Source organism: Notechis scutatus, chromosome 1, assembly GCF_049901735.1.
Source record: "Notechis scutatus isolate UNSWTSFEM ecotype Mainland chromosome 1, rNotScu1.2, whole genome shotgun sequence".
NCBI lineage: Eukaryota > Metazoa > Chordata > Lepidosauria > Squamata > Elapidae > Notechis > Notechis scutatus.
The window spans coordinates 167,954,939-167,981,095 of record NC_142009.1 but is presented as its reverse complement, the minus strand read 5'-3'; the positions used below and the strand labels follow the sequence as shown (position 1 = coordinate 167,981,095).

Sequence of the window (26,157 nt, the reverse complement as noted above, 5' to 3'; positions counted from 1 at the left end):
AAACAGCTCCCCTAAACAAAATTGATGATGCATGTCACAATTTTGGCAACTTCATAGTTTACTTAGATACATCATTGGTGCAGGCTTTTTTATCTGAATAATATAGGTTTTAAGTATTGAAAGAAAAACAGTATTAAATTATATCCATACCATTTTCCAGAAAGCTACATGAATCTGATTTGATTCCAGGAAGTCTTTTTTTCCAGTTAGGAATTTGACTCTTCTTGATACAGTGAAATGTGTAATAAAAGAATCACTTGTTATTCATATTTTTAATTACTGAATTTTATTCATTATCAGATTAAAATGATGCTTTATGGAAAATGGAAAGTCTTCCTTATACTTTTTGACAAACCTGTGCATTAAGGTGGTATTGAGATCCCACCCACTATTAGTCTTGAACTTTTCTCCTGCACTTTTGGATTATCAGATTTCAATTATTTTAAAACGTTGACAGTATGTGTACATGCATGTATGTTTGATTAAGCACAGTTTCTCTAACAATGTAAACTGACATCTCATTTGAGAAACAGCCATGATAAATTATGTTGGGTCAAGGGAAGCCACCCAGTATTGTTGAGGAAATATCTCTGTTATAGACTCTGAATCAGTGAACTACATGAGGACACATGAATAACTTCTCCCATTCCTCACATTTATTCAACAGAACTTAAATGGGTCCTTCAAACCAATTAGGACTCATTGTGTTGGAAGCTGTTGTGTATTTTAGAACATTTTTAATGCAACAAGCTTTATTTGCTTAAAACAAGTCGATATTCATTCAAGAGGTTCTCTATAGTAGGGTTGGGCAGACTTAGAAAATGCTTCAGAAAAAGTGCTTTGGGTTTCACACAAGCATAGCCTCTTTGCAATTCATTAAAGCAGCTTTGTTTTTCCCTTCAGATTTTGGCAGAAGCCAAGAAAAAAAATTGAAATGCAGCTGCTTTTAAGGAGTCAATTCTTTAAAATAATGCAACTCTTACAGCAGATGTACCCCCCACACATACACAATGTTTACTGTTGGGCAGGAATAGATATGGCTTTAAAAAGCCATGGGAAAATACTCATCTCTTAAGAGCCATGGTGGTGCAATGGTTAGATTGCAATATTTATTGCAGGCTAACTCTGCCCACTGTCAGCAGTTCAATCCTGACCAGCTCAAGGTTGACTCAGCCTTCCATCTTTCCAAAGTCGGTAAAAGGAGGACCCAGATTGTTGGGGACAATATGTTGTCTTTGTAAATTGCAGAGAGGGCTGTAAAGCACTATGAAGTGGTATTTGTCTTAAGTCTATTGCTAAATGCTATCTTCTTACATAATCATATATATGACTAATATTACAAAACTCTTGTAGTGTACGTCTCCTAAACATGCATCTCATGGCTGCTTCATAATTTAAAAGGTCAAGGGATCCTGATTTAGGATTTCGGTATCTGTATATATATTTTTCATTACATTTGGTGCCTTCTTCCATTATTATTCATTTCAGGCTTGCCTTTTGCATACTTATCAGAGGTATTAAATGAGTTTTTAAAATCTGTCCTATGCCATAAAAGATAAAGTGAAGGGAACTGGCAACTGTGGAAACAGTTTTCTGAGTGACAGGATAAAAGTTATTGGTCACTGCCTTCCTCAGGGAGGGTTCCCCTCCCCCTCAATTATTGTACCTCCCATCTGGTTTACAAAAGCCGAATGAATTTAGTGGGTTGAGAAAGCGGTTTTGCTTCCACTCTGAAATCAGTGGGCTTTAATGGCCTTTGGTAATCTTATCTGGAAAGCAGATACAATTGTACTTTTTCCTCAGTCTGCACACCGCGGCTGAAAACAGCGGCATTGCTTAAGATTCCTGAAACAAGGAAAGCATCGACTTGCAAAAAAGAAAAACGGGGGCCCAGATCGCAGTCTGTCTGAAAAACCCTTCCTGTGTAACTGACCCCACATTTCGAGAAAATGCATTCCCCTTTCCCTTTACCTGTATGCCTGCCCGTGTTTAAAAGAGAGTAGCCAGGCGCGCCGCAGGACCGAGAACAAGGAGCGTCTGCCGTCGCCCTCCCCCTCGCCTGTTCTATGCGCGGAAGGGAGGGGAGGAAAAGTTGGGACAAGCTGCTAAAGGGGCACAATATCCTTTGCACAGTTAGCCCACTAATTACTATTAAGCTCTAGTTCCCCTTTGTATTCCAATGGGGAGCCTTCAATGAGACGCTGCCTCTTGGGTCTTTCATGAGACTGGCCTAACTCTTGAATAGCAGACTCTCCCCCGCCCTTGTTTGCTGTTCCTCCCCCTCCCCCAGCTTGGCTCCGTTTTCTTCAGAAGCTCCCCCGCCCCCCGCCCCCGCTTTCTTTACTTTTCTGGTAGCATTTTTGTTTTGTCCGTGTTGTGTAAAGCCCTAAATGAATCTTGACTGCCCCCACGGCCGACTGGAGAAGCACAAAAGCGCTCTGCTCCCCAGCTCCTGCTCCATTGTGCGCCCTAACAATGCACTAATTGGCGGTGGCAATCGTGCTGCTGGGGAGGGAAGGGTGGGGTGCGGGGGCCTTCGTTCCTTTCTAATCAGCGAAATGACATTTTTTAAAAAGGGAAGAGCGCGCATGGTTTGGGCTTGGAGGGGCGGTTTGGAGAGGAAGAAAGGAAGTGGCAGTTTGCAAGCCCCGAAGTCGTTTTGTTTGGGTCAGGTGATTTCTAGAAAAGCACTCCCAAGTCCTAAAGTAAGTGTAGGGGGTCGGCAATAGGGGGCTGAGGAAACTTCCTAGGCCCGCTTTCAACCCTCCCGAGCAAGAGAAGACGACGCCAGCCCAGACAAAGGCATCGTCGCGGCGCGCGCTGCCTTACAAATGTCCCTGGAGCCGCCGGCAGAATCCCGCCCTTGGTACCAAAAGCGGGTCGCTGTTTTGTGACTCAGAAGAGAAGAGGAGGGAAACGCTGCCGTGTATGGGTGTGCAGGGTGACCGTTTGGGCTGCTTCTCACGTGACCCCTTTGCCACGCAGTGCATTTGATCGCCCGCGGGAGCCTGGGGAAGAAGCTCTACTACGTAGCCCTCTGAAACAGCGGGCCGCCGACTTGTCCAAACTCAGTTCCCCAAAGGGCGCGAGTCGAAGCAACTCTTGCCAGTTACAGGAAAGAGCCCTTAATTTGACATTAAAACGAATGCGGTGTAGATGGCCTGAATGACCCAATGTTTGATAATTGCTTAAAATGTTCAAGGGCATGCCTAAATGAATTCATAACATGAAAAAGATGGACCATACTTTCATACTATTTACTCACAATGTCAAGAGCGTGTTACTCAGGAAGTCTATTCTGGATAATTGTCTCTGGCGTTTTGAAAAAAGGAATGAAAACAAAGGAGAAGGTGTCAATATTGACTTTCTGCTTTGGACAAATATGATTTTGAAATCTCACCATGATACTGTCTTGGCAAACCATATTCCTGCTATCTTCTACACATTTTATGTGAAATTCTTCCAATTATTTTGCTAATCCTTAAAACATACAAAAACATACAATCTTCGTGGTGGATGTTCAATTTGTAACTATTTATGAGTCTGAATGTTCTAAGGGTATATAGGGTTGCATTAAAAATACATTCAGGTTTCTCCCAGCTAAATTCTAAACACTAAGATCCTAAGAACTATTTGTTGGCTAATTCCTCTGCCTCATTTGCTCTCAACTCCCCCAGCAAGTCTAAGGGCTTTTTTGGAAGAGAGAATAAGATCTGAACCAGTTTCAGTTTGTAGTGTAAATATGCCTGACGTTTAACATAGTTAGAACTTGTTTGCACATGGTGGTGTTTGATCTGATATCTTCTAATTTTTCAAGCACTGAGCATGGCATGTAATCATATTCTAGGGCAGTTTTTCCCAGCTGGGCCCCTTCTGTTGGATTACAGCTCAGATCCTCTGCAGCCAGCAAAATAACATGGTATTTGCGGGTGATGGAAATTGTAGCTCAATAGATCTGGAAGGCACCAAGCTGGGAAAAGCTTTTTTGTAGAATATATGGGCATTGATATGATACATTTTAACTGCTGTGAAGAAAGTCTCTGTGCTGGGTATCAACTCTGATCCAGCCACATTAAGCTACTAGACAAGCTAAAATGCATTTTCCCACTTTATGAGATTTAATTGCACTGTCTGTCTTGCTTTTTTAAAAGTCAAAATGGAATAGAAGATAGAATAGCAAATAGGATTCCAACAGCCCGCTTTCAATCCTGCCCATCATAAGTTGCAGAGGTTCTGGTTACAAACTGTTTAACAAGCCTATGTGGTTTTTAACACCTACCACTCCCGTGCATATTCATAAAAAAGGAAATCCCAGTTGGGTTTAATCCCAGGTAAATGAGCATAGAATAGCAGCATCAATGTAGCTAACATTGCAAAACTAGGAAAGAATGAGGACAACAACGTTTGTTGTAAAATACTGATTCTCTACCCCCCCCCAAAAAAATCTTAGTCAAAATCTTCTGAGACCTACATCTATCTATTTACATGTTAACATCTTTTATGTAGTAACAGAAGTTGGGACCAGAGTTTTTGTTGCTAAGCAAGGCAGCTGTTAAGTGAATCATGCATAATTTTACAGCCTTTTCTTGCCATGGTTGTTAGGTTAATCACATGGTCATTAAGCAAAATGGGCCTCCCTCACTGACTTTGCTTGTTGGACCCTACTGCATACAACCCTACTGCAACTGCTGTAAGTGTACGTCAGTTGCCAAGCCCCTGGATTTTGACCATGTGACTGTGAGGATGCTGCAATGGTTGTAAGTGCAAGGACTGGTCATGAATCACTTGTTTCAGTTGTAACCAAATGGTTGCTAAACAAATGGTTCTAAATAGAGGACTATTCTGTTTTTATATATTTTAGGCTTTACAGCCATTTGCAATCTACCATATCACAGTCATGCCCTGACCATCCCAGTTTTTCCCATTGCTGCACAAAATCAATTTGCCTCGCCACCTTTGAGTAAGACAAGCTTAAGTTGTGGGGAGTAATGGTTTTGAAGCAGCAGTTTCCAAGCTACTACCATCACACCACAGCTTCAAGGTATGCCAAATATGCAGTACTTTATCACCAAGAGCTTGGAGGTGAAGTGAGGTCAGGTGAACTGTTGTGATTAGAGGGGGTGTTTGTCGAATATTGAGAAACAGGCACTCCCTTCCCTCTGGTCTCTAACTGCTGCTAATTCTCACCCATTGCCTGACTTCTCCCTCAGCACTTCGTTTCTTAAGTTCCTTACATAGTTTTCCTCACGGTCTCTTGATTTTGATGCCATCTATCCCCAGGCTTCTAGCAAGAAAGAAAAGAGGACATATTAGCCATATTCTGCTTTAACATTACTCTGCAAAGGAATCAGGGTATCTCTATCTTTGGATTCAGCAGGCAGCCCTGCTTTTCTGCACTGCACTATCCAGAAAATAATGGGGTGGGTGGGGGGAGGTTCCTAGATTTTGTGGCTTATTTTCCAATTCTCTTGAATCTTACCAGTTTCGATCACTCCCTCCAGCTCCACTCTAGGTACCCCATGGTGACATGGTTTGTCGTTCCTTTCCTTTGGGAAACCCCTCTCCTCTTGGGCAACTTCTGCTCCTGTGTTCCTCCCACATATTCCTTTATTTCATGTTGCTTTAACATGGAGGATATCCCAGTGAGTATGCAAAGAGGGGTGATCAGAACAATCCAGAGAAATTCAGGCAGAGACCAGAACTGTGATTGCACCCCAAATGAGGCAGTTGAGGTTCTGCCCCAGTGCCTGGACTCTATGCATGTTTGGATGGCGACAAACACCTCCAGCTCAATCCTAGTAAGACAAATTGTGTTTGGGCCACCTATTCCATCTTTGACCTTAGGCGGGGTAGCACTTTCCCATTCAAGAGTGGTGCATAATTTTGGGATCTTCCTGAAGTCACAACTCCTGTTTGATGAGCAGATAGCAGCTGTGGTCAGGTGCACTAGTTGTGCTCTTCACCTGGTGCACTAGTTGTGTCCTTTCCTAGATCAGAGGCGCTTTTAGACCATCACTCATGTCCTAATCACCTCATGGCTTGTCTACCGCAAAGTAGTCTACATTTGAAGGTCACTTGGAAGCTCAACTGGTTCAGAATGCAGTGGTGCAGGCAATGATGGGGATGCCTCAGTATGTCCATGTAACACTTCTGCTTCATGAGCTGCACTAGTTGCTAGTTTGCTTCTGGTGCAATTTAAGGTTCTGGTCACTACCCATAAAACCCTATGGCATATGGCTTGGTTATCTGAGGGACCATCAGTGTCCCATAGTATCTGCCCAGCCAATCTGATTGCGCAGGGTTGGGACCATCCAGGTTCCTTCAGCCAAACAATATAATCTGTTGGGACCATAGAAGACCATAGCCTTTTCAGTAGGAGGAATGAGGTTCCCCTGAAGATTCATACAGCTTCATCCTACAGGTGTCTTGAAAGGCCCAATTCTTCATCTAGGTCTTCAGCAAGGTGATTGAAACCACCTTTTATTATTTTTATTTGTTCCATCTGGATTATGTCTACCATCTTTTTTGTTTGTTTTAAACATTTATTACAGGCAAGATTGTTTTCTTTTCTAGTCTGATGCTATCTCCTTTCAATACATCACCAGCCAGCAGGGAGAACATGCACTAATTCAGGAACTGCATATTTATTTATTTATTTATTTATTATATAGCTTAACTTCAAATGATTCTGGACTGTTTATAAAATGTTTAAAACAAACAAAAAAGATAGTAGACCTAACAAATCCAGGTGGAACAAATAAAAAGAATAAAATGTGGTTCACATTGTTTTAATCATAGGGACAAGTTGCTGATCACCAACTGGGCTAGATAGAGCCTGCTAGAGAAATGTTACATGCACCTTTACCAAATATCTTGTTGATCCTGATAGTCTTTGCTACGCTCTACTCTGCTATTTTTAAAGCACAGAGATTTCTTTTAGAATCACGTTTGGGGTGTGCAAGTCAAACAATCAATGCAGCAAGTCTCAGCAATTAAAGGAAGTATTTGAGAGCCAGCCTTAGGAATAATGTCTGTAAATTTCTTTTAATTACAGATGCATACTTCTGAGAATCATGGAATTCTTACAAGCATAACACAAATACTAGGATAGGTTCATTATCTGTTTTTAAAAAGTGGTCAGTTTTTCTAGGAAGCTAGAAAAGAAGTCCTGGTTAGTATTTGCACAGGGAGCCATCCATAAAATTCCAGGGTTGAGTAGTCAAAACAACATCTAAGAAAAGGCAATGACAAATCATTCCTCTGACATTGCCAAGAAAACCGCATTGGTGCAGCCAGGAGTCAAGTTGGTCTCTCTCTCTCACTCTTTCCCTCTCTCTTTCTCTCTCCCTCTCCCTCCCTCTCTCTTTCTCTCTCCCACCCTCCTCTCAACCCCCAGCCTCAAACAGAACAAGTCGCTTTCCTGGCTTGAAATAGTCTTGTTCCAACCCTTGCAAAGCATGAATACAAGGACTTTCTTTTGTTATCTCTTTGCAGCACTGGGAAAGCCAAGGCAATATGGTTCCCAAAACAGATATTTAACTGCCATAATTTATTATCTCTGATATGCTAGTGTTGTTAAAAGCCATCTCTATCTACTACCAGCAGAGTTTGCAGTAATCCTCTGAGTTCCATTACATATTATATAAAGTAGCACTAACTGCAGCCAATAATAGTTGCTGCAAGCATAATCCCTATTATTCAATAGTAGGAGAGAGTATGCAAAAGGTTGCAACAGAAAAGGTGTGTCTGGATAAAAAAGCTAAGCACATGGCTATCACGCATGGCTCATGTTTCAGTCAAACATTAACATACTTCTTATGATCAAGGCTCATTTCCTTGTGTAGTTTTGAGGGGGCTATGGGAAGTAAAAGACAGTAGTGAATTCAGAACCCTCTTAGATACTTTCAAAAAGAATTTTAGTATTTTGGAATAGAAATACCATTCAGTAACTAACACTTAGTTTTTTAAAAAATCAGCAAATATTGGGTTTGCCTACTTCAGCATTAACGCTAAAGTAGTTTATGTGTGTTGGAAGAATTATCCTTCTGGGTTCAGTTCCAAGTGGGGAAAAAGACACAGGAAACATGGAGGCTGTTTGGAATGTTTAATGGTGGACAGGACCACATGGCCTGGAGCTCCAGAGAAGGGTGATCACATGTTCCAAGGAGAAGGAAAAGAGAAGGAAAAAGGCTGATATGCTGAGAGTGCCTGGGTTTTATAACCTTTGTTGGGATTTGATTTGAAGCTTGTTTCTAATTGGTTGTCAGAGTCCCATGCAGGGGCAACTCTGTAGGCTGTCCTGAGTTCCAGGCTTGGTTGAGTCTTGCTGGATAATGCACTGAAAGGGCTTTGGGCAATTGCTATAGTTTTACCTGGAGATCTTTGTTATGTAAAATATTCTGGCCCACCCATTAACAAAGGTGGGGGTGAGTTTCTGCTTCTGAGGTGAGTTTCTGCTCTTGAGTTTCTACTCTTTTTAGGGGAAATTTTCTGCCTTTTTAATATTTCCTAGGATATTTCAATTTTCTAGGAGAGGGGTGGGTGCTAACTTCCTACATGTGCTTTCTAAAATCCACTCATGGTAAATGCCGTTTTGCATGGTTCTGTGAGTTTGCACACAGAAAGTTAACACTAATTTGCTTTAGTGCTAAATTCTACCCCCCGCCCCCATCCCCTCTAAACTACAAAGTCTGACTAAGAGGCAAAAGGGAGCAACAGAGACTGCTTTGGACTCCAGGGGCGTGAGGGACCTGCTTTCTCCACTGGCTTCCAGATAAGGACACCCCACCTTTGTGGACAGAGGAGATGGCCTGATTGCTAGGATACTTTCCCCCTTTCCTCCATTCTGTGATTTACATATAGGAAAGAATGAAAACATTTTTCTTCTTGTTATGTAATGGCCCTTGCATTGTCAATCACTACAACTTGGTATATTAAGCTAGCTCTGAAGAATCAGGTTCAAACCTGTCTGTCCCAGCCTGAGGTATAGAAATTGATTCAGAATTACATTGCTCTGATTCATACCATTACACTGGATTTTACACAGCTCAGCCTTGCTGTGGTCTTTAAGTGGGGAAGATCCTGCTTTTAATATTATCTTTTGAATGGTTATCAGGTAGTCTACAGATGAAGTAAGTTTGCAGGTGGACTTTTCAGCAAGGTAATTTATAACAATGTTGAAGCATTGCTGGGAAAGGTAATGGGTAGAACTAAATGGAGTCCTGAAGAATATTTCAGTATAGGGTTTTTTTTTAAAATATTAGTTGTTACAGACTCATCCATCCTCTTCAGTCACTTAAAATCATGGAATCTCTAGTTTTGCAAAGCCGTTCAAAATATCATTTTATTCAGACAAACACAAAAACCCATCACCCTTTGTCTAGAGACTGATAAAATGTGGGGCGCGGTAGAACCAGGGGTGGGCTTCAAAAAATTTAACAACCGGTTCTCTGCCCAGTTGCTGGGTGGGCATGGCCATGATGGGCATGGCCTAGTCCGCCTCCTGCACCACCCTGAGAGCGAAAACAGGCTGGGGGGGGGGGCGTTTTTGGCCTCCCTGGGCTCTGGAGACTCTCTGGAGGCCAGAAACCTTCTGGAACTTCCAGGGGGCCCATTTTTCACCCTCCCCGAGCTTCTGCACGGGCACTGCAATTACCTGTGATCCAAAATGGCCTGCGTGGGGACTCCTGGGAGGAGTAGGGCGGGGTGGGCGGGGCCAGCCAGGCTTGGGATTTGCCAGTTTGCTGAACTGGCCATAAAATTAACAATTGGTTCGCCTGAATCGGTGCGAACCAGTAGCAGACCACCCCCTGGGTTGAACATATGGATGTATATGGGATAGAACGTATGGACCCTTCATGTGTTGCTGTGTTACAGCTCCCAGCAATGGGAACCGGTATACAGTAATCACCAGAAAGGTATGGTGGAAGTTGCAATCCAACAACGTTGGGAAGGTCAGAGTGTGGCCCACAATTACAGAATTAGCCAACTGGAAAAGTAAGAGGCAGTAGACAATGGTGGATAGTTGCATTTTTTTAATCAGTTAGAAACAGGGAACTTGGCAAATTCTTTGAAAAACTTCAGCTGTTGCAATAATCTCTACAGCAATCAATTCAATTACAGTAATGCCAATTGTAATGGGATTTTATTAGAAGACAGAACAAAACCAGGGTTTCCTTTCAGGTCAATCAGCACTCATCAGATGGTAGGAATTTTGGATCGTACCAATTATCAGGGAGGACAGTATATGAGCAAGTTGCATAAACACACCTCCCCCTCTACATTCACCAGCCCCTTGATGATATCCCTTCAAGGGGAATCTTTATACTAACTCCCAGTAGCTGACATATCTCTACTCAATACGGGGAATTGATTTCCATTTACTCAAATCAGGCAATTGATTTCCATCACTATAGTTTAAATTTCTGGGTTTTCAAGAAGCACATCTTTAGACATTCCTCAAAGGATATAGCCACCAGAAAGAAACATGGATCCATCAGTTGGCCCCAACCTTGTAATTTGAAATAAAAGCCTTAGACTTGATCCTGCCTAATTTTTTCTTTTCTCCCTGATGTCAGCATTCCAAGTAATGACCTCCAAAGAAAAAGACTCCGAGAATACCATCTTCCCAAAGATCCATTTTATTAGAGATGTCATATTGGTACATCTGGGGAAAACCCAAATCTGAGAGTTCTAGGTTTTCCCTAGCCCAAAAAAATTTCCAAAATCCAACCCCTACACCCAAAAGTTCATCACATGGTCCAATCATTACTTCATTCCAACTGGAGACTACCCCCAGTCGCTCCTCTCCAGGTTCATGTCCTTGACTTTCTGAGAAAGGAATGTTGTTGTGGCTAATCTTCCACCACTCCTTGAAATCCCCCGTCCCAAATTCCCAGGCACTAAATGTGACAGCCCAGAAGCCTCAAAGAAAAATGGCTACCTTTGGTGGCTGGGGGCTAGTCAGTGGTTGGCAGTTCTCTGGAGGGATTAGTGACAAGGGACTGATGCCTATTCTAATCTTTCTGTAGCCATTTTCCCATTTGTCCAGCCAGGCTAGCCCCAATATAATAGATTCAGTCATTTTTGGAGATACCATGAATCGTATAAGTTCTTGGTGTCATTTGGGGCGCCATTTCCATCCTAACAGGTTCAGTGACTAGAGTAGCAGGGGCTCCACCTATCAGTGTCCCATCTACTTGCTCGAAGTGGATTGGCCGGATCAGGGGTTTTGTCTTTATTCCTAACTGCTCAACAAAGGGAAACCCAATTAGGCACCTGGTGCAGCCTGTATCTATCACTACTTCTAGTTCCCCTTGCACCCCAGTCTTTGGCACTATTAGTCCGACTTAAACAGCGAAAGGGCAGATGGCTCCATACACCATCGGATCATCATCCCCACTAGCAGTTTCGGAGTGGGTTTCTTTGGCTGGAGGTTCCTCGCCTTCCTTTGTGGGAGGGGGAACCTCTACGGCTTGTCTGGCGAATCTGCTCCTGTCCTGTGGCTTCCTTGGGGCCCTCCTTCCTCTGGTCTCTGTGGGAGGCCAAGGTTGAGAGACGGGCAGGGAGCTAAGCACTTGGATGCTCGGTGCGCTAGTTTGACAGCATCTATAGCATTTAATTGTGCTAGGTGGCTGGGCTGGTGTTGGTTCAGGCCGACCCAGAGGTCTTCTTGTTTGCTTCTCTTGTGCGGGTTTGCAGTGATGATTGATTTCTCAATCTATCGCCACTGCCATGATGTATCAGTCCTGCAGTCGGTTTGGTATTCTTCAGATACCACACGCTTTTCTAATCTCTGGGTCTATAGCCTCCTTGAAATAGTGGATAAGGATGGATTCAGGCCAGTGTCTGAGGTTCCTGGCCACCCTTCTGAACTCCCAGACAAACTCCTTAGAGGGGCGATTCTCCTGTTTCATGGTCTTAATAATGGCTTCATTCACATTCCTGTGGTTCGTGTCTTCAAATCTGGCCCAGAGCAGCTGGATGAATTCATCAGCATCGTCTAGCTCAGTAGCTCCTTTATCATGTAGCTGGGCTATCCACTCCACCGCTTCATCCTCATTCATCCTGTCACCAATTACTGACATCAGGTCATAGTCAGACTGGTACTGGTCCCCATACCAGTCGATGTATGCCCAAACTCGGTTGAGGAAGTATGGCAACTTCCATGGGGTCCCATCAAAGGTTGCCCTAAATCTTGGCGGTGGTACCGCGATTGGAGGGGCTGGCAGCGCTGCAGGAGGTGTGGCCAAAACAGCCGGTGGCAGGGCAGAGACTGGCTGCTGCACCAGAGCTGGTGGGCTGGAGCTGGTTGTGGGACCAGAGCCACAGCTGGTGGTATGACTGGTGCTGGCATCCTGACACATCTGGGGAAAACCCAAATCTGAGTGTTCTGGGTTTTCCCTAGCCCAAAGAAAATCCAAAATCCAACCCCTACACCCAAAAGGTCCAATCATTACTTTGTTCCAACTGAAGACTACCCCCAGTCACTCCCCTCCAGGTGCAGAGTAACATGTCCTTGACTTTGTGAGAAAGGAATGTTGTTGTGGCTAATCTTCCACTGCTCTTTGAAATCCCCCTCTCCCAAATTCCCAGGCACTAAATGTGGCAGCACAGAAGCCTCAAAGAAAAATGGCTTCCAAGCTGACAGGAGAAGGGAGACACATTCAGATTTGCAGGATTCTGATACTGTAACCCTATAAGAAAAGTAGTATTAGCATTCATAATTTTGGTTTGTTAATCTGATTGTATCTCAAAAGTTGATAGCTCGACACAATTCAACAATAAGGCCTCATATATATAATCAGAATAGAGCTGGAAGGGACCTTGAGAGGTGTTCTAGTCCAAACCCCGCCTCAAGCAGGACACCCTATACTGTTTCAGATAGGTGACTGTCCATTCTTTTCTTAAAAACCTCCAGTGATGAAACACCTACAACTTCTGAAGGCAAGCTGTTCCACTGGTTAACTGTCCTCACTGTTAGACTAGAAGACTAACCTTTAAAATTATATAGGTAAAAATCACTAAGTGTTTAATGAAGATTTTGACAGGAAGCTGGACTTAAAGGGAAAAAACATATGACAGTATAATTTCCCTATGATTAGAACAATTCACAGATGCTCGGTTCATTTTCTTGTTACTCTCACATATCCCTGAGTCTTTAAAATATGAAAAATTTAAGGTCCAGTATGGATTCATTTTGCATCAAGGTTTTGGAACAGGACTGCTTAAGCATGCAAAACAATTATGATGCAAATATCAGAATGACTGAACTCTTGCCACGTCACATTGATGTAACGTAATGTATCGTAGCGTTTTTTGCCTTCACGGAGCTGGGATGGGCGTGGCCTGCATGTGACACAACTGGCCTGCGGGACACCCGTTTGACACCCATGTTCTATAGTCTGAAGACATAGCGAAAACTTCTGACTGTGTGGAATGGTATTATAAATAATTTGGATGTAGGTTTCCAAATTTGATCAGCATGGTATACTTTTCAAGACTAAGAACCTTTTAGATATGCTGTAGGGTTTCTTTTTCTTTCTTTAAGTCAGTGTTGACTTCTGGCAACTGTAGTGTCAACTTCTAAACATGTAGTTTTCTTGGCAAGGTTTTTCAGAAGTGATTTGCTCTTATCTCCTTCTGAGTGGTGAGAGTTTGTGACTGTCCCAAGATCACCCCAGAGCTCCCATCTCCCAGTCTCTAACCTGATGCCTTCACAATTACATCAAAGTAGCTATTTTGGTTGTGTGCCTCAAGCAATTTCTCATAACCCAGAGAATCAGAGCTTTTCTGGTTATAAGTAAACCTGTAATAACATGGGGGGAACACCAGAGTAAACTATGAAATACATTACTAATCTTACAGTTACTTCTACGTATACCGACAATGAAGAAATATTCTTCATTAAAATAAAACTTTTTTTAAAAGACCATTTACTGTTAATTATGATACAACTTCAATGATACAACTATTTACCAGTGTTTAGCTAATGAATCATTTAGGCATATCTTTCCCCAATAATTGTATAAAGTAATAATCATCTTAACATATTGCACAACAGGTCCTAGAAATAATACATAAAGTTAACATTCCACTAAGAATATGAACTTATTCTTTCATATGAAATATATTTGAAAAAACCCACACCTTTAAAAATTACCCTATTAATTCAGCATCATAACAATTCTATACATGTATGCTTTCATACAATCACATATTCTTAACCTATAAATTTATTCTCTTGGGGGAAAAAAAAATCAGCTCACAAAAATCTGTTGATCCTATGTACCAATTTATACCTAAACCACAGCTTAACAGAAAAGTGTATAGAATTTCTACAACAGTGAATTTATGAAGTAAAATACAACGGCCATTTTTAAATTAAAGTTCTTCCATTTATTTCAAAAGACATACACAAAAATGGAACCTGATTTGACAATCCAATGGTGACAAATCATTTAAATTTATCCAAGTATTTCCCATTATTTATCAATCTAAAGTACATTTCCACTGTATTTGTAACTGGCAAACATCTCTTCAGGTTGCCAACTGAATACTATATGCACCCCCCCCCCCAACCAGCACATTATTCAACATGATGCTTCTATTGCTGTAATCCATGGTCATTAAATAGTTTATATTTCTGTCATGAAAATGGAAGCACGTAGCATATTTTGCTAGAGAAAACTGCCAAAATTAGATTGGTCCATCTGGCTTGCCACTATGTGCACTGTTCTGCATCTACTCTAGTCTTCCTATCCAAGATCCTTTAAACCAGAGGCTTAGTGATTGGCAACTGGATCTTGTACAAAGGAAGTTGTAAAATATCACCCTCCTCTTAAAATATCACCCTCCTCTCATGTTGTCCTATCGTGCATAGAAAGGACAAAACAGATACCAGAGAAAACAGACTTTGTGGGGAGAAACATTTCCAGTCTTGCCAAAGAGCACTGAAAAAATGTTACATTTGAAATCCTTGGTAGTTAGGAAGGCATTTCAGAGCTGCAAGGTTTGGATTGCCACAAGGCAGCATCTTTTGTTTCTTTTTCACTTGATCATAACATCTTTGTGCAGTGGCTTTGCAAACCTTTCCAGGAACATTCTAGTCTGAGAACGTATTGACTGGAAGGAACTTTGTCTATTTAATTTCTATATAAATGAGGTTGCTATAAACACAAATAATACTGGATACCTGGTTATATGTATTATTATTCATATATGCACAACACAATAATTTTGGAAGCTTCAGTTTAACAAGAGGTAGGAGCCAACCCTATGCTACTATCAAGTTTTAATCACAAGCAAATCCATCTAAGTGTGTATGAGATTTTTAATTCTAATTTCCAAATACAATTACTGAATTTTAGTTAATGGTTTCTAGATATGAAGAGGTAATACCTCCTTGCTTAATTCTCAATAAGGTGTCAAAAGAAAAACATTCATCCCTTTTAGATATGGATTCTCAAATGATAATTATGTCTGATTATCATTATTATTAAATTAATAAATATTAAGATATTAAGTGATGCTTACATGCAAGACAGAAAGTACTTCATATATTCCATATGCTGAAATCATCCAGTCAGTGAATGGCTAATGTTGTATCCCAGTTCTAATAAAGCTATATGTGCTTTCCCTGTACTAGCACCAAAAACAATTGCCATAAATCCATGTTTTGGGATCTGTTAGATTAGATCCATGTTTTAGGCATCCCATTTTAGAAACCTCCTCTGGATATTTAGAATTCCATAGGCATGTCTGCACAGGAAAGAATCCAAAAAGCAATAGAAGACCTATTACATGAATAATGCCATAAACAACAACCACATCAATGCAGCAGCATAAAAAGGAGACACAATTTTGGCAGGTAAATTCAGATATCCAGTAATTCTAGAGTCCCCTCAATGTGACTTGGTGTCAGGAAGAGCATAGCATCACATCCAAAAGAAATCAGCAATCAAAAGACAGGCAGCCTTTTGAGGCCAAGCCATACTGCCAAAATGGACTCATTAGGATGTCCTGATTTCTCATACTTGTTGACTGTTCTTTTTTTCCCCATGTGTAGAAAGCAGCTTCCTATTAGAGCAGCATGCTTCCAGTATCAACACTTGTTCTGATCAATATTGCCAGATCCTGTGAAAAATTCTATTTACCAAGGTGCAATTTTAATTTTGTATATAAATTATTATTCTTTTCTAGCCCAAAGCAATAAACTTCAGTCTATATAGTCAAATAGCTTAGTTACATTATCTATGGCAACAAGTAAAATATTGTACTGTAATGTATTGATTAAACTTTCCCAAATGGGAAGTTTCCTATTGTATAAATATTTGCAAAGGTGAACCAAACAGCCCCAAGGAAGAGTGGGCTGGGCTTGCAATAGAGACTGGCTTTTGGTAGAAAGGGGATAGAGTGGATTTCCCCAGGAATGGCTGTATAGCTCTTCCCCATTTGTTAAGTAACAAAAGCCATTTCAATCTTTCCAGCACTGGCAAAAGTTTTTTGTCATAGTCTGCCAAAATCTCATTCTAATTGAAGATGTCCCAAAGGTGCTTTTTCAAGAGGCAATTGGACCTTATTGTTTTTCTTTGAAGAAATTTCGCTTCTCAACCAAGAAATTTCTTCAGCTCTGATTGGATGGTATGGAATGGAAGGATTTATCCTCCTTGCAAACAGCCGGTCATTTGCATTCTTTTAGAGTCATTGAGGCCACCTGGAGGTTCATCTGTGTCAGGGTCACCTGAGTAGTGCAAACAGGTGTGGAACTGTTGAAAGGACTGTGTTGTAGACTGGAGATAGATTATGTCATAGCCCTCTCCCCCTGTTGAGAGAGGGCTGTTCAATTTTGACACAGATAGCCTCTTTGAACATCTTTCAAACTAGCGGTCCTTTCTGCCCAAAATGTGGACTTCGCTGTCTTTGGAAGAGTGGCCTTTCTCTTTTAAATGTAGATGGACTGCTGAATCTAGTCCTGATGGTTTTGTTCTCCTATGTTGTTCCACGTGTTTATAAAGTGGTCATTTTATGTCCCCAATATACAGATCTGCACATGGCTTATTGCATTGTACCACATATATATTCTTGGGTTTGAAGTGTCCACGTATGTTGTGTTGGCTGAAGATCCTCCTGGCTTTTCCAGGATTCCTGCAACATATGGAATGACAATGTTGGTTCGTTTATTGTTCTCTTCTTCGTTTATTGTTCTCTCTTTGTTATGGAGGAGCTCCTTCTGGGTCTTTTTTGATATTTGATGAAGGCCCATTTGGGATAGTCACACATTCTGAGGGCTTCCTTGATGTGTTTTAGTTCTTTTTCTTTTCCATCTTCACATCTAAGGCAGAAGCTTGTCCACTCCAAGGATAAGACACAAGCTGAGCAACATGGTCTATGCAGTACAATGCAGTGAGACATGTGCAGAACTGTACATTGGGGAAACATGGGGAAAATAAAACAACCACTTCATAAATTCATGGCACAACACAGGAGAACAAACCTATCAGGACAAGATTCAGCAGTCCATCTGCCATCTATATCAAAATTGAGCAGCCGTCTTTCAACAGGGATGGGTGATACGACATCATCTATCTCCAGTCTACAACACAGTCCTTTCAACAGTTCCAAGAAGGCACCACACCCATTTGCACTACTCAGGTGACTCCAACACAGATAATCCTCCAGGTAGCCTCAATGTCAGCCTTCAAGATTTTCTCCCTTTGCTTTGCATCTTTCGGCTGTCATAAGTAACGGGGGAGGGGGAATGGTTATGGGAAGTGAGCTGGAGGTGTTACAAACCAGAACTGTATAAGCTGGGGGGTAGATTCTTGCTTAGGTTTCTATCCTATGCTATGCGCAGCTGCAACTCTTTATCAAAATATGTCAAGGTCAACGGACAGAGGCCTCATCACCACCTGGAGATACCCACATGATGATATAAACCACTTTTAATTGGATGAGCCAATTGAACTATTGGGGGTGGGAACGTTGCCATCACTTTGTATATGTGATTTACACACTCATTTTCTCAGATCCAGAATTCTTTTGTTGCTACCACTTGATTTCCAGTAAAAGATATCTTTTCTCTGTTTAATGGAGTCTTTCTTTCTTGGATTTTGAATGGAGCACCAGCTGACACTCAATGACTCTCTAAAAGAATGCAAATGACCAGCTGTTTGCAAGGAGTATAAATCCTTCCATTCCATACCATCCAATCAGAGCTGAAGAAGCTCTTGGATGAGAAGCAAAATGTCTTCAAAGAAAAAACAGAAAATCCATTGCCTCTTGGAAAAACCTTTGGGAAAACCATGACCTGGATGACTGAGAATCTCCATAGACTTTCTAATTAAGGAGTGAGCAAATTATACCTAGCACTAATCAAATAAAAAATCTCTCAATTCTGGATATCCAAAATATTGCTTTACATGCACCTTGTTATCCTTGTGGTCATTCCATCTTTCCCTCCTTAATGGATTTTCTATAGTAGGAAGGAATGCAGAGGTGGCAGAGGGTGACATAGAGAAGCAGCACTGGCTGGACCTTCTGGGGAAATCAGCAAGTGGCATCAAAAGTCCTTGCTGGGACATACCTGTGGTTCCAAAGATTGCATTATACTGAACACAAGTCCCATTGGAATTAAAAATGTGCCACTGAACTGCAGAATTGTGATGACTCTGGAGTTTGAAGGATTTGGGGGAACATGCTTATCAGATCCCATGCAAATGCAGTTAACAGAAATATACTCTGAACAACAACCCTGAATGCCTGCATTCTCTTCAACACAGACATATTTTGCATTGAGTGGCAGTTGTGGTTGCTGTGTTATTTAAGCTTCTTAGAGATAACTATAGGTTGACTTGCAGACCAAAATAAATGCAGCCATAATCTCAAAAATATCTTAAGAACTCTTGGCATCACCATGAGACCTCCATAAACTGAAAAACATTTAGCAACCAATTGTTCCAAAAAAGCAAACTGAGAACCAACATTAAGAGCATAGTGAACACAAAACAAAGAAATGAGGTGGTGGATAGGAGCTGTATGCAATGACACACTAAAACCATCCTTTAACTTCACTTTTAATAACTCATTGGATAAAATGAAGAAATTGATGGGGCAACTTAAGGAGATGTACAAAAATAATAAAACTTTACAATACATTGAAAAAAAAGTTAGCAAACACATTCCACATGCTTGATTCACTTGCCCAATCTGCCTTAAAAAGATATCCCCTTCCCAAAAGCAAACATCAAAACAAAACAAAACAGGTTATTTATACCAACTTCTTCTTCACTCTGGATTCTGGAAATCCTGCAAAAGTAAAATACACAATCACTCATTTTTTCTTTCTTTCTCTCTCTTTTACTACTTATGCTTAAGTAAAAGAAGCAATGAAAATGAATCTCAATGTAATATATGGGCTTCAACTTACTGACAAATGCATAGCTCTATACATATATGAAAGTAATTTTAAAGACAAAGCAGATGACCATTCCTTACGAACATCATTTGCAGTTAGCCTATTTGCACATAAAAACTGGGTGCCAACTAGCCCAGAAGAACCAAGCAGTACATCAACAAGATTATAAATTAAATTATAAAATAAATAAATAAATAAATTTAAATAACATGCTTTGTGGTTCTTCCTAGTCCAAGGCTGTCAAACTTGCAGCCGGATTCATCACGGGCTGGCCATGCCCCTGCCCAGTTTAGCAAAGGGGAAAAAAGTCCCGATACATCATGTGACGATGCAGGTTTGACACCCCTGTCTGTTTGTCTTCCAGATATGCAATTGCCAACAGTCAATCTATAACAAATTAACATAACACATGCAGAGAAAGTAACTTGCAGTTTGAGGGGAGGAAGTAGAGAGAGAAATAAAAAAGTGTTCCTTTGCCTGCACAAATTAAGTGGCTACTCTTGATTTGATATATACCAGTACCAAGCCAGATTTAACTTGTACTATCCTTCACTATAGCAAGGAGGACATCAAAAACAAGGTTTACAGATGGCTTGTTTCAATTAATCATAGTAAACGCTAATCCCTGTTGCTGTCTGGACTGGAATATGTTAAATTATGGTTAGTTGAAAGCAGAAGTAAAAACTTCCAATATTCACTCTGCTATATATTAAAAAAGGAATACTGAAAGTCCAAAGATTGATTTGGAACCATTTTGTAATATTTTCATTATTTTCAAATATTGCATGTTAAGTGGTTAAAACATATGTCCCAGTGCAGTATTTAAAAGTGTACAAGAAATTTCACTTTCAGGGTGAAGTGTTCAAGCTCTTATTGACTCTGCTACAGTACTCACAGCCTTGGTATATATACTAATAGAATAGGAATGTTAATTGCAGCAAAGAGTCAGATTCTAGTTCCATCATCCAAATGCAGGAAATTTCTTCTACAAGGTATGAGCAAAGCAATATACAGTACATTATTTAACATCAAAGGGGATTAAATATTCAAGCTTTATGGTGTTACATATGAGACAATCAGAATCTGAATTAATGATTTGTGAACAACAATGTCATGAACAAGTATTCAACTGTGAATATTTCATCACTGAAAGCAATTTCTCTAGTATTCTGGAATATTAATACAAGACTTAGGCAAGTTTTAGCACTTGGCTTACAGAGGTTGTAAGGACAATTACCATGCCGTGCTTCTAAAATGGACCTAGACTGATTTTGGGGGAGCAGAGAAAATATTCATACAAGCAGTTTATTAAGTCATCTTTCTAAGCTGCAAAAAGCTCTACAAATACTTATCCACAGGCCCATTGTCGTAAGTAGTTTGTGAACTTTAAATAGCAATGCCATCTATTTCTACCAAAAAAGATCACTTGAAGTCCAATAATAAATACAAGCTAATGAGAGCTTTCAATGCAAAGAAAATGCAATCAATGCAGATAATATTTCAAACAAACTACTTTTGGTGTAACACCAGTTGGTTCCCTAACCAATTCATAATTGCAATTTAGCCTTTGATTTTCTTAGCATTCTGAACTCCAGCTATTCAGGAACAAAACATACATATACAATTTTTTTGTACTAAAGTATCCTCCCTGGCAATCAACCAGTGCCTTTAGAAGCATTCATTCCAAGCTGGGAAAAGGTGTAGGTTGTCACATTTCCTCCTCAGATCATGTATTCTGATAGGACAATTCAAACATGTTGCAGGCCTCTTCCAAGCTCTCATCCATATTCAGTCTTCTCCAGAAAGATTTCTGCTTCATCTGTAGTTCTCTCCTCACACACCTGGGGCATGGAACGGCCTTCTCTTTGCATTCTGAGTGGAAGACAGCACTACAGCTTTCACACCTGTAAGCACAAAATGGGATATTTGTACATTTATACTCAGGTTTCTACCTTTTCTCTGCTATCAGATGTTTACAGATAATCAGAGTTGGAAGGGACCTTGTAGGTCATCTAGTCCAACCCCCCACCCAAGCGGGAGACCCTACACCATTTCTGACAAATGGCAGTCCAACCTCTTCTTCAAAGTCTCAAGTGATGGCGCTCCCACAACTTCCGAGGGCAAGCTGTTCCATTGATTGATTGTTGTCACTGTCAGAAAGTTTCTCCTTGTTTCCAGGTTAAATCTCTCCTTGTTCAGTTTCCATCCATTATTCGTTGTCTGGCCTACAGGTGCTTTAGAAAATAGCTTGACCCCTTCCTTCCTGTGGCAGCCCCTCAAATATTGGAAGACCGCTATCATGTCTCCCCTGGTCCTTCTCTTCACTAGACTAGCCAAGCCCAGTTCCTGCAACCGTTCATTGTATGTTTTAGCCTCCAGTCCCCTAATCATCCTGGTTGCTCTTCTCTGTACTTTTTCTAGAGTCTCAACATCTTTTTTATAATGTGATGACCAAAACTGGATGCAGTACTCTAGGTGTGGTCTTACTAAGGCTTTATAGAGTGGTATTAGTACTTCCCTTGATCTTGATGGTATCCCTCTGTTAATACAATTTAGGATTGCGTTAGCTTTTTTGGTTGCTGCTGCATACTGCTGGCTCATATTTAGCTGGTTGTCCACTAAGACTCCAAGATCCCTCTCACAGTTACTGCTATTGAGCCTGGTTTCACCCAGTCTATTTGTGTACTTTTGGTTTTTCTTGCCTAGGTGTAGGACTTTACTTTTCTCTACAATGAATTTCATTTTGTTAGATATGTCCCAGTGTTCTAGTCTGTCAAGATCCATCTGGATCTTGAGCCTATCTTCTTGGGTGTTAGCTATTCCTGCCAGCTTAGTATCATCTGCAAATCTGGTAAGTTCCCCTTCTATTCCCTCATCTAAGTCGTTCATGTAGATATTGAAGAGTACTGGGCCTAAGACGGAACCTTGTGGCACCCCACTGCTTACTTCCCTCCATGTAGACTTAGACCCATTAAGGACTACTCGTTGAGTACGGTTTAGCAGCCAGTTGTGAATCCACCTAGTGGTGGATCATCTCTGTCACATAAGGAGAATCCCTAATTTATACGGTAGTTTCCTGGGATCAGTTACATTATTATTTCTGACAGCCAGTCAGAGAGAATGTTGGGTACAAAGGATCCCCAGATTCCTATAGCTATTTTTTTTTCTAAATGTGGTAACTTGCAGATACAGGGAGTTCAACTTCTAGATTTTCCCAGCCAGCTTACCCATTGCTGGAAATTCTGGTTTAAAGTCCACATATCAGAAGTTGCTGAGATTGAGACAACTCCACACTCCACTCTTTTTCTACAGTGTGCTTATTTACTGTGCTCCTAGTTCAGTAAGACATTTGGGCTTCGACTCTGCATATCATTACTGAAATCAGTGGTTTGTGTGCAATTTAACTGCATGCAGGACTCTTATTTTCTTACTGATTTGAACTTTTATAATATTGTTTTATGAGACTGTGAGTCGCCCAGAGTTGCATGACAGTGAGAGGGGTGGCATATATATTTAATAAATAAATAAAAATACTCTCAACATTTGCTTGAATTCTCTTGTAGACCTTTCAAGCTTAATTAAAGCATGCTACTCACTCTTTACTAGATTCAAGAAACATAGTGTTCACCTAAGTGTGAGTTTAATCAATAGCCAAAGAAAACACTTTGTATGACTTTAAAATTTTAAATAATTTCCTCTGACATTAATGCTGACTTTATAAGTTAATTCCCCTTTCATTAGTTACTTGCAATTCCTTGCAATGGTTGGAGACTAATGATTGATGAGAATGTCATTTTGTATTCATTCATGGCCTCTCCCTTTCCCTCTTTTCTCATTCAACTGGAAAATGTGAAAGCTTATCAGGAATTTCTATTGAAATGAATGCCGGGAGGATTATGAAAGAGTGTAACACACCTGCCACTCCTATCCAGATGCATTAAATGTAGGGATAAGGGAAGGAGAAGAGAATTTTTAGATAATTTAAGAACAACTACTTTGGTAAAACAATTTGTAACTGAGCAAACATCCCATATCTTCTGTAACATCCATAATCAACTAATTTCTTAGTAAAAGCAAGAATGGGATGCCCAGAAAAACTACTGGAAGAACAGGTTGGAATTCTACTTTCCATAGATTTCAATTAAAATCTCATTAGCTTCCATTTTCTAAATTCTCAAAATAGTTTATAAATCACCTTATTGTACATCTACTTAGAAATAACTTTCAGATACTATATGCACTAGATCAGTGGTGGCTAACCTTTTTCGGCTCCCATGCTGATAATTGTGTGTGCGCTCGGGTGCCTGCACCCAGAAGGCAATGCGTGCTGCCCCCCCCACGCCCCCTGCGCATACTTGCGCAATCCCCCATGTGCCACGCATCTCTGTGCATGCATGCGTGACCCCCCCTTGCGTGCCATGCATTTCTGCACATGCATGTGCGATCCCCTCATGCGCCACACACCTCTGCGCATGCACGCACAATTTCCCCTTGCACACATCTCTATGCATGTGTACACAATTCCCCCTCGCGCGCCATGCATCTCTGTGCATGCATGCACGTTTCCCCCTCATGCGCCACACATCACTGCATATACTTGCACGATCCCCTCGTGCGTCATGCGTCTCTGTGCATGCTCGCGAGACACCCCATGTGCTGTGCATCTGCGCATGTGTGTGTCTCTCATGCACCCCCTGCCCCCTACGCACGTGCGCCAGATACCTGACAAGCAGCTGTCGAATGGCAGCGTGCGCCCATGCGCAGTGGGACTCTTCCGGGCAACCTCTTGCGTGCCGGAGGAAATGGCTTTGCATGCCATAGGTTTGCCAACACGGCACTAGATTATAACTCTCATTATAAGCTAAAATCAAACTGATTTAATTGCAAATTGAAGCTTCCTTTTCCTCGTTATGTTCTAAGCTGGAGGAATCGGATTAATATGAGTATTAAAGGAAATTTAAAGAAAGAGTATGAAAAATGGAATTCTGTTACTTCAGTATGCAGTGAGAGATGCAGAACAATTAAGCTGGCTTTTGAGAAAAAAGACAATATCCATGCTCCAGTCTTCAACATTGGTCGTTGTAAGTCTGTTTATATTAGTGGGAGAACTTATGCACTGGAGGAAAAATAAGTGATTGCATTTATATTCTCCTTAAAGGACATCAGTGAGGAAGGTAGGCTTTTGGTGTGTTTGTCTATCTGGTGCTCTCTTAATATGAGAAGTAATCTTTATTTTCTCTTAACACTGATCATATATATGGAGAAGCAAATGTAGCTTCTGGGCTGTTTATTAATTTTTTATTGTAGAATCAATGGTAAGATGGAACCAGGTTATAATAGGTCTTCTACAGAGAATAACTAAGTACTCTTCCTGCTGCAGAGAACACTCAGAATTTCAGTTAAGACAACAAATATCTCTCTCTTTTTAATCTGCCCATCTGAAGTTGCATCAGCCAGTACTCTATCATCTGAGGGCAAGGAGAAGCATCTCTATTGGGACAGTGGATATTCCTCTTACTTATTTATAAAACCACCTCACTATTAAGTAACCATTCTTCTCCTCTTCTCAAATCTTTTGAAGAAGCTGTAAAATGAGACCTTAGACAAGCAATTGTAGACATTTATATATTCAGTTTTGCCTTAGGCAGTCATGTGGATTCCTATACTTGCAGCTGCAGTTGGGTGCCCTGTATTGAATAGCATCTATCTTATTCATACCTTTTTCACAAAGTCAATGAATTAGGGAAGCACTCTGAAAGACAACTTAGGAGATCAGAAGTTTCTGTAAACCGAAAGGAAAGCTCCAGTATTTCCTTACTGTACTTTTTATCTGTCCTTCCCCTGTTGTTAATTAATTCCACCCCCTTCCTTCCTTCTCCCCCTCCCCCCCCCCCAGTTATATCGAGAAATCTTAAGAGAAACTCACAAATGAACAATGTTCTGCTTTGGTGGATGCTCTATAATTTATAACTCCTCACAGAGTGTCTATGGAACTTCTCAATCATCCTCCATGTCATGGTTGTCTCAAAAGTGCTTTTTAAAAAGGCAACTGGACTGAGTTTTTTCTTGAGAAAGATGACGTTTCCCTTCTCGTCCAAGAACTGATGAAACTTCTTGGATGAGAAGTGAAACATCTTCCTCAAGAAAAAGCATTGTCCAGTTGCCTTTTGAAGAAGCACCTTTGAGATTCTCACATAGAGAAAGTTTGGAGTAGCAGTGAAGGCATCAAGCTAGAAATGAGAGACCAGGAGTTCTAGTTCCACTTTAGACATGGAGCCAGCTGGATGGCCTTGGGCTAGTCACTCTCTGTCAGACCTAGGCAGGGAAAAACCACTTCTGAAAGTGCCAAAAGCTACAGGGACTAGTCCAGGTCAGGAGTCAAAAACTGACTCAAAAGCACAATAAATAAATAGCTTCTCACAAAAAAGGGTCTAATGAGGAAGCATTTTTGCTCTGTCCTGGGGTAGGGAATGAGGACTCCACCCAATCACCTTTCATGATTCCATTTGTTCTCTTATACACCTATCAGTCATGCAGAGGCATGGCTTTATAATGCTCAGTTTACATATTTTAATTCAGCCAAATTGCCAGAGACTTCCTTAGAGCTCCTTTCATTTGCTAATCCAACTTTGGATCCTTGGGTTTTTGTCTCATTTTAGGTCCATCTTAAAAGATTTCACCTTTTCACTGATTAAAGATTGTTTTCTTTTAATTACAAGAGCCAGCATGGAGATCTCTTCTGT

At 40.9% G+C, this 26,157-nt stretch overlaps 1 protein-coding gene across 1 annotated transcript in view; it reads right to left on the bottom strand.

Annotated features, from left to right (window-relative positions):
* Positions 1 to 19,056: 19,056 nt before the first annotated feature.
* The window catches only part of PLEKHM3 (pleckstrin homology domain containing M3), an 84,278-nt gene continuing 77,177 nt past the window's right edge, over positions 19,057 to 26,157 (bottom strand). The window contains exon 8 of the mRNA XM_026673182.2: positions 19,057 to 21,318. Coding sequence (XP_026528967.1) covers positions 21,141 to 21,318 — 178 coding nt within the window. The 3' untranslated portion in view covers positions 19,057 to 21,140. The remainder of the gene's footprint in view (positions 21,319 to 26,157) is intronic.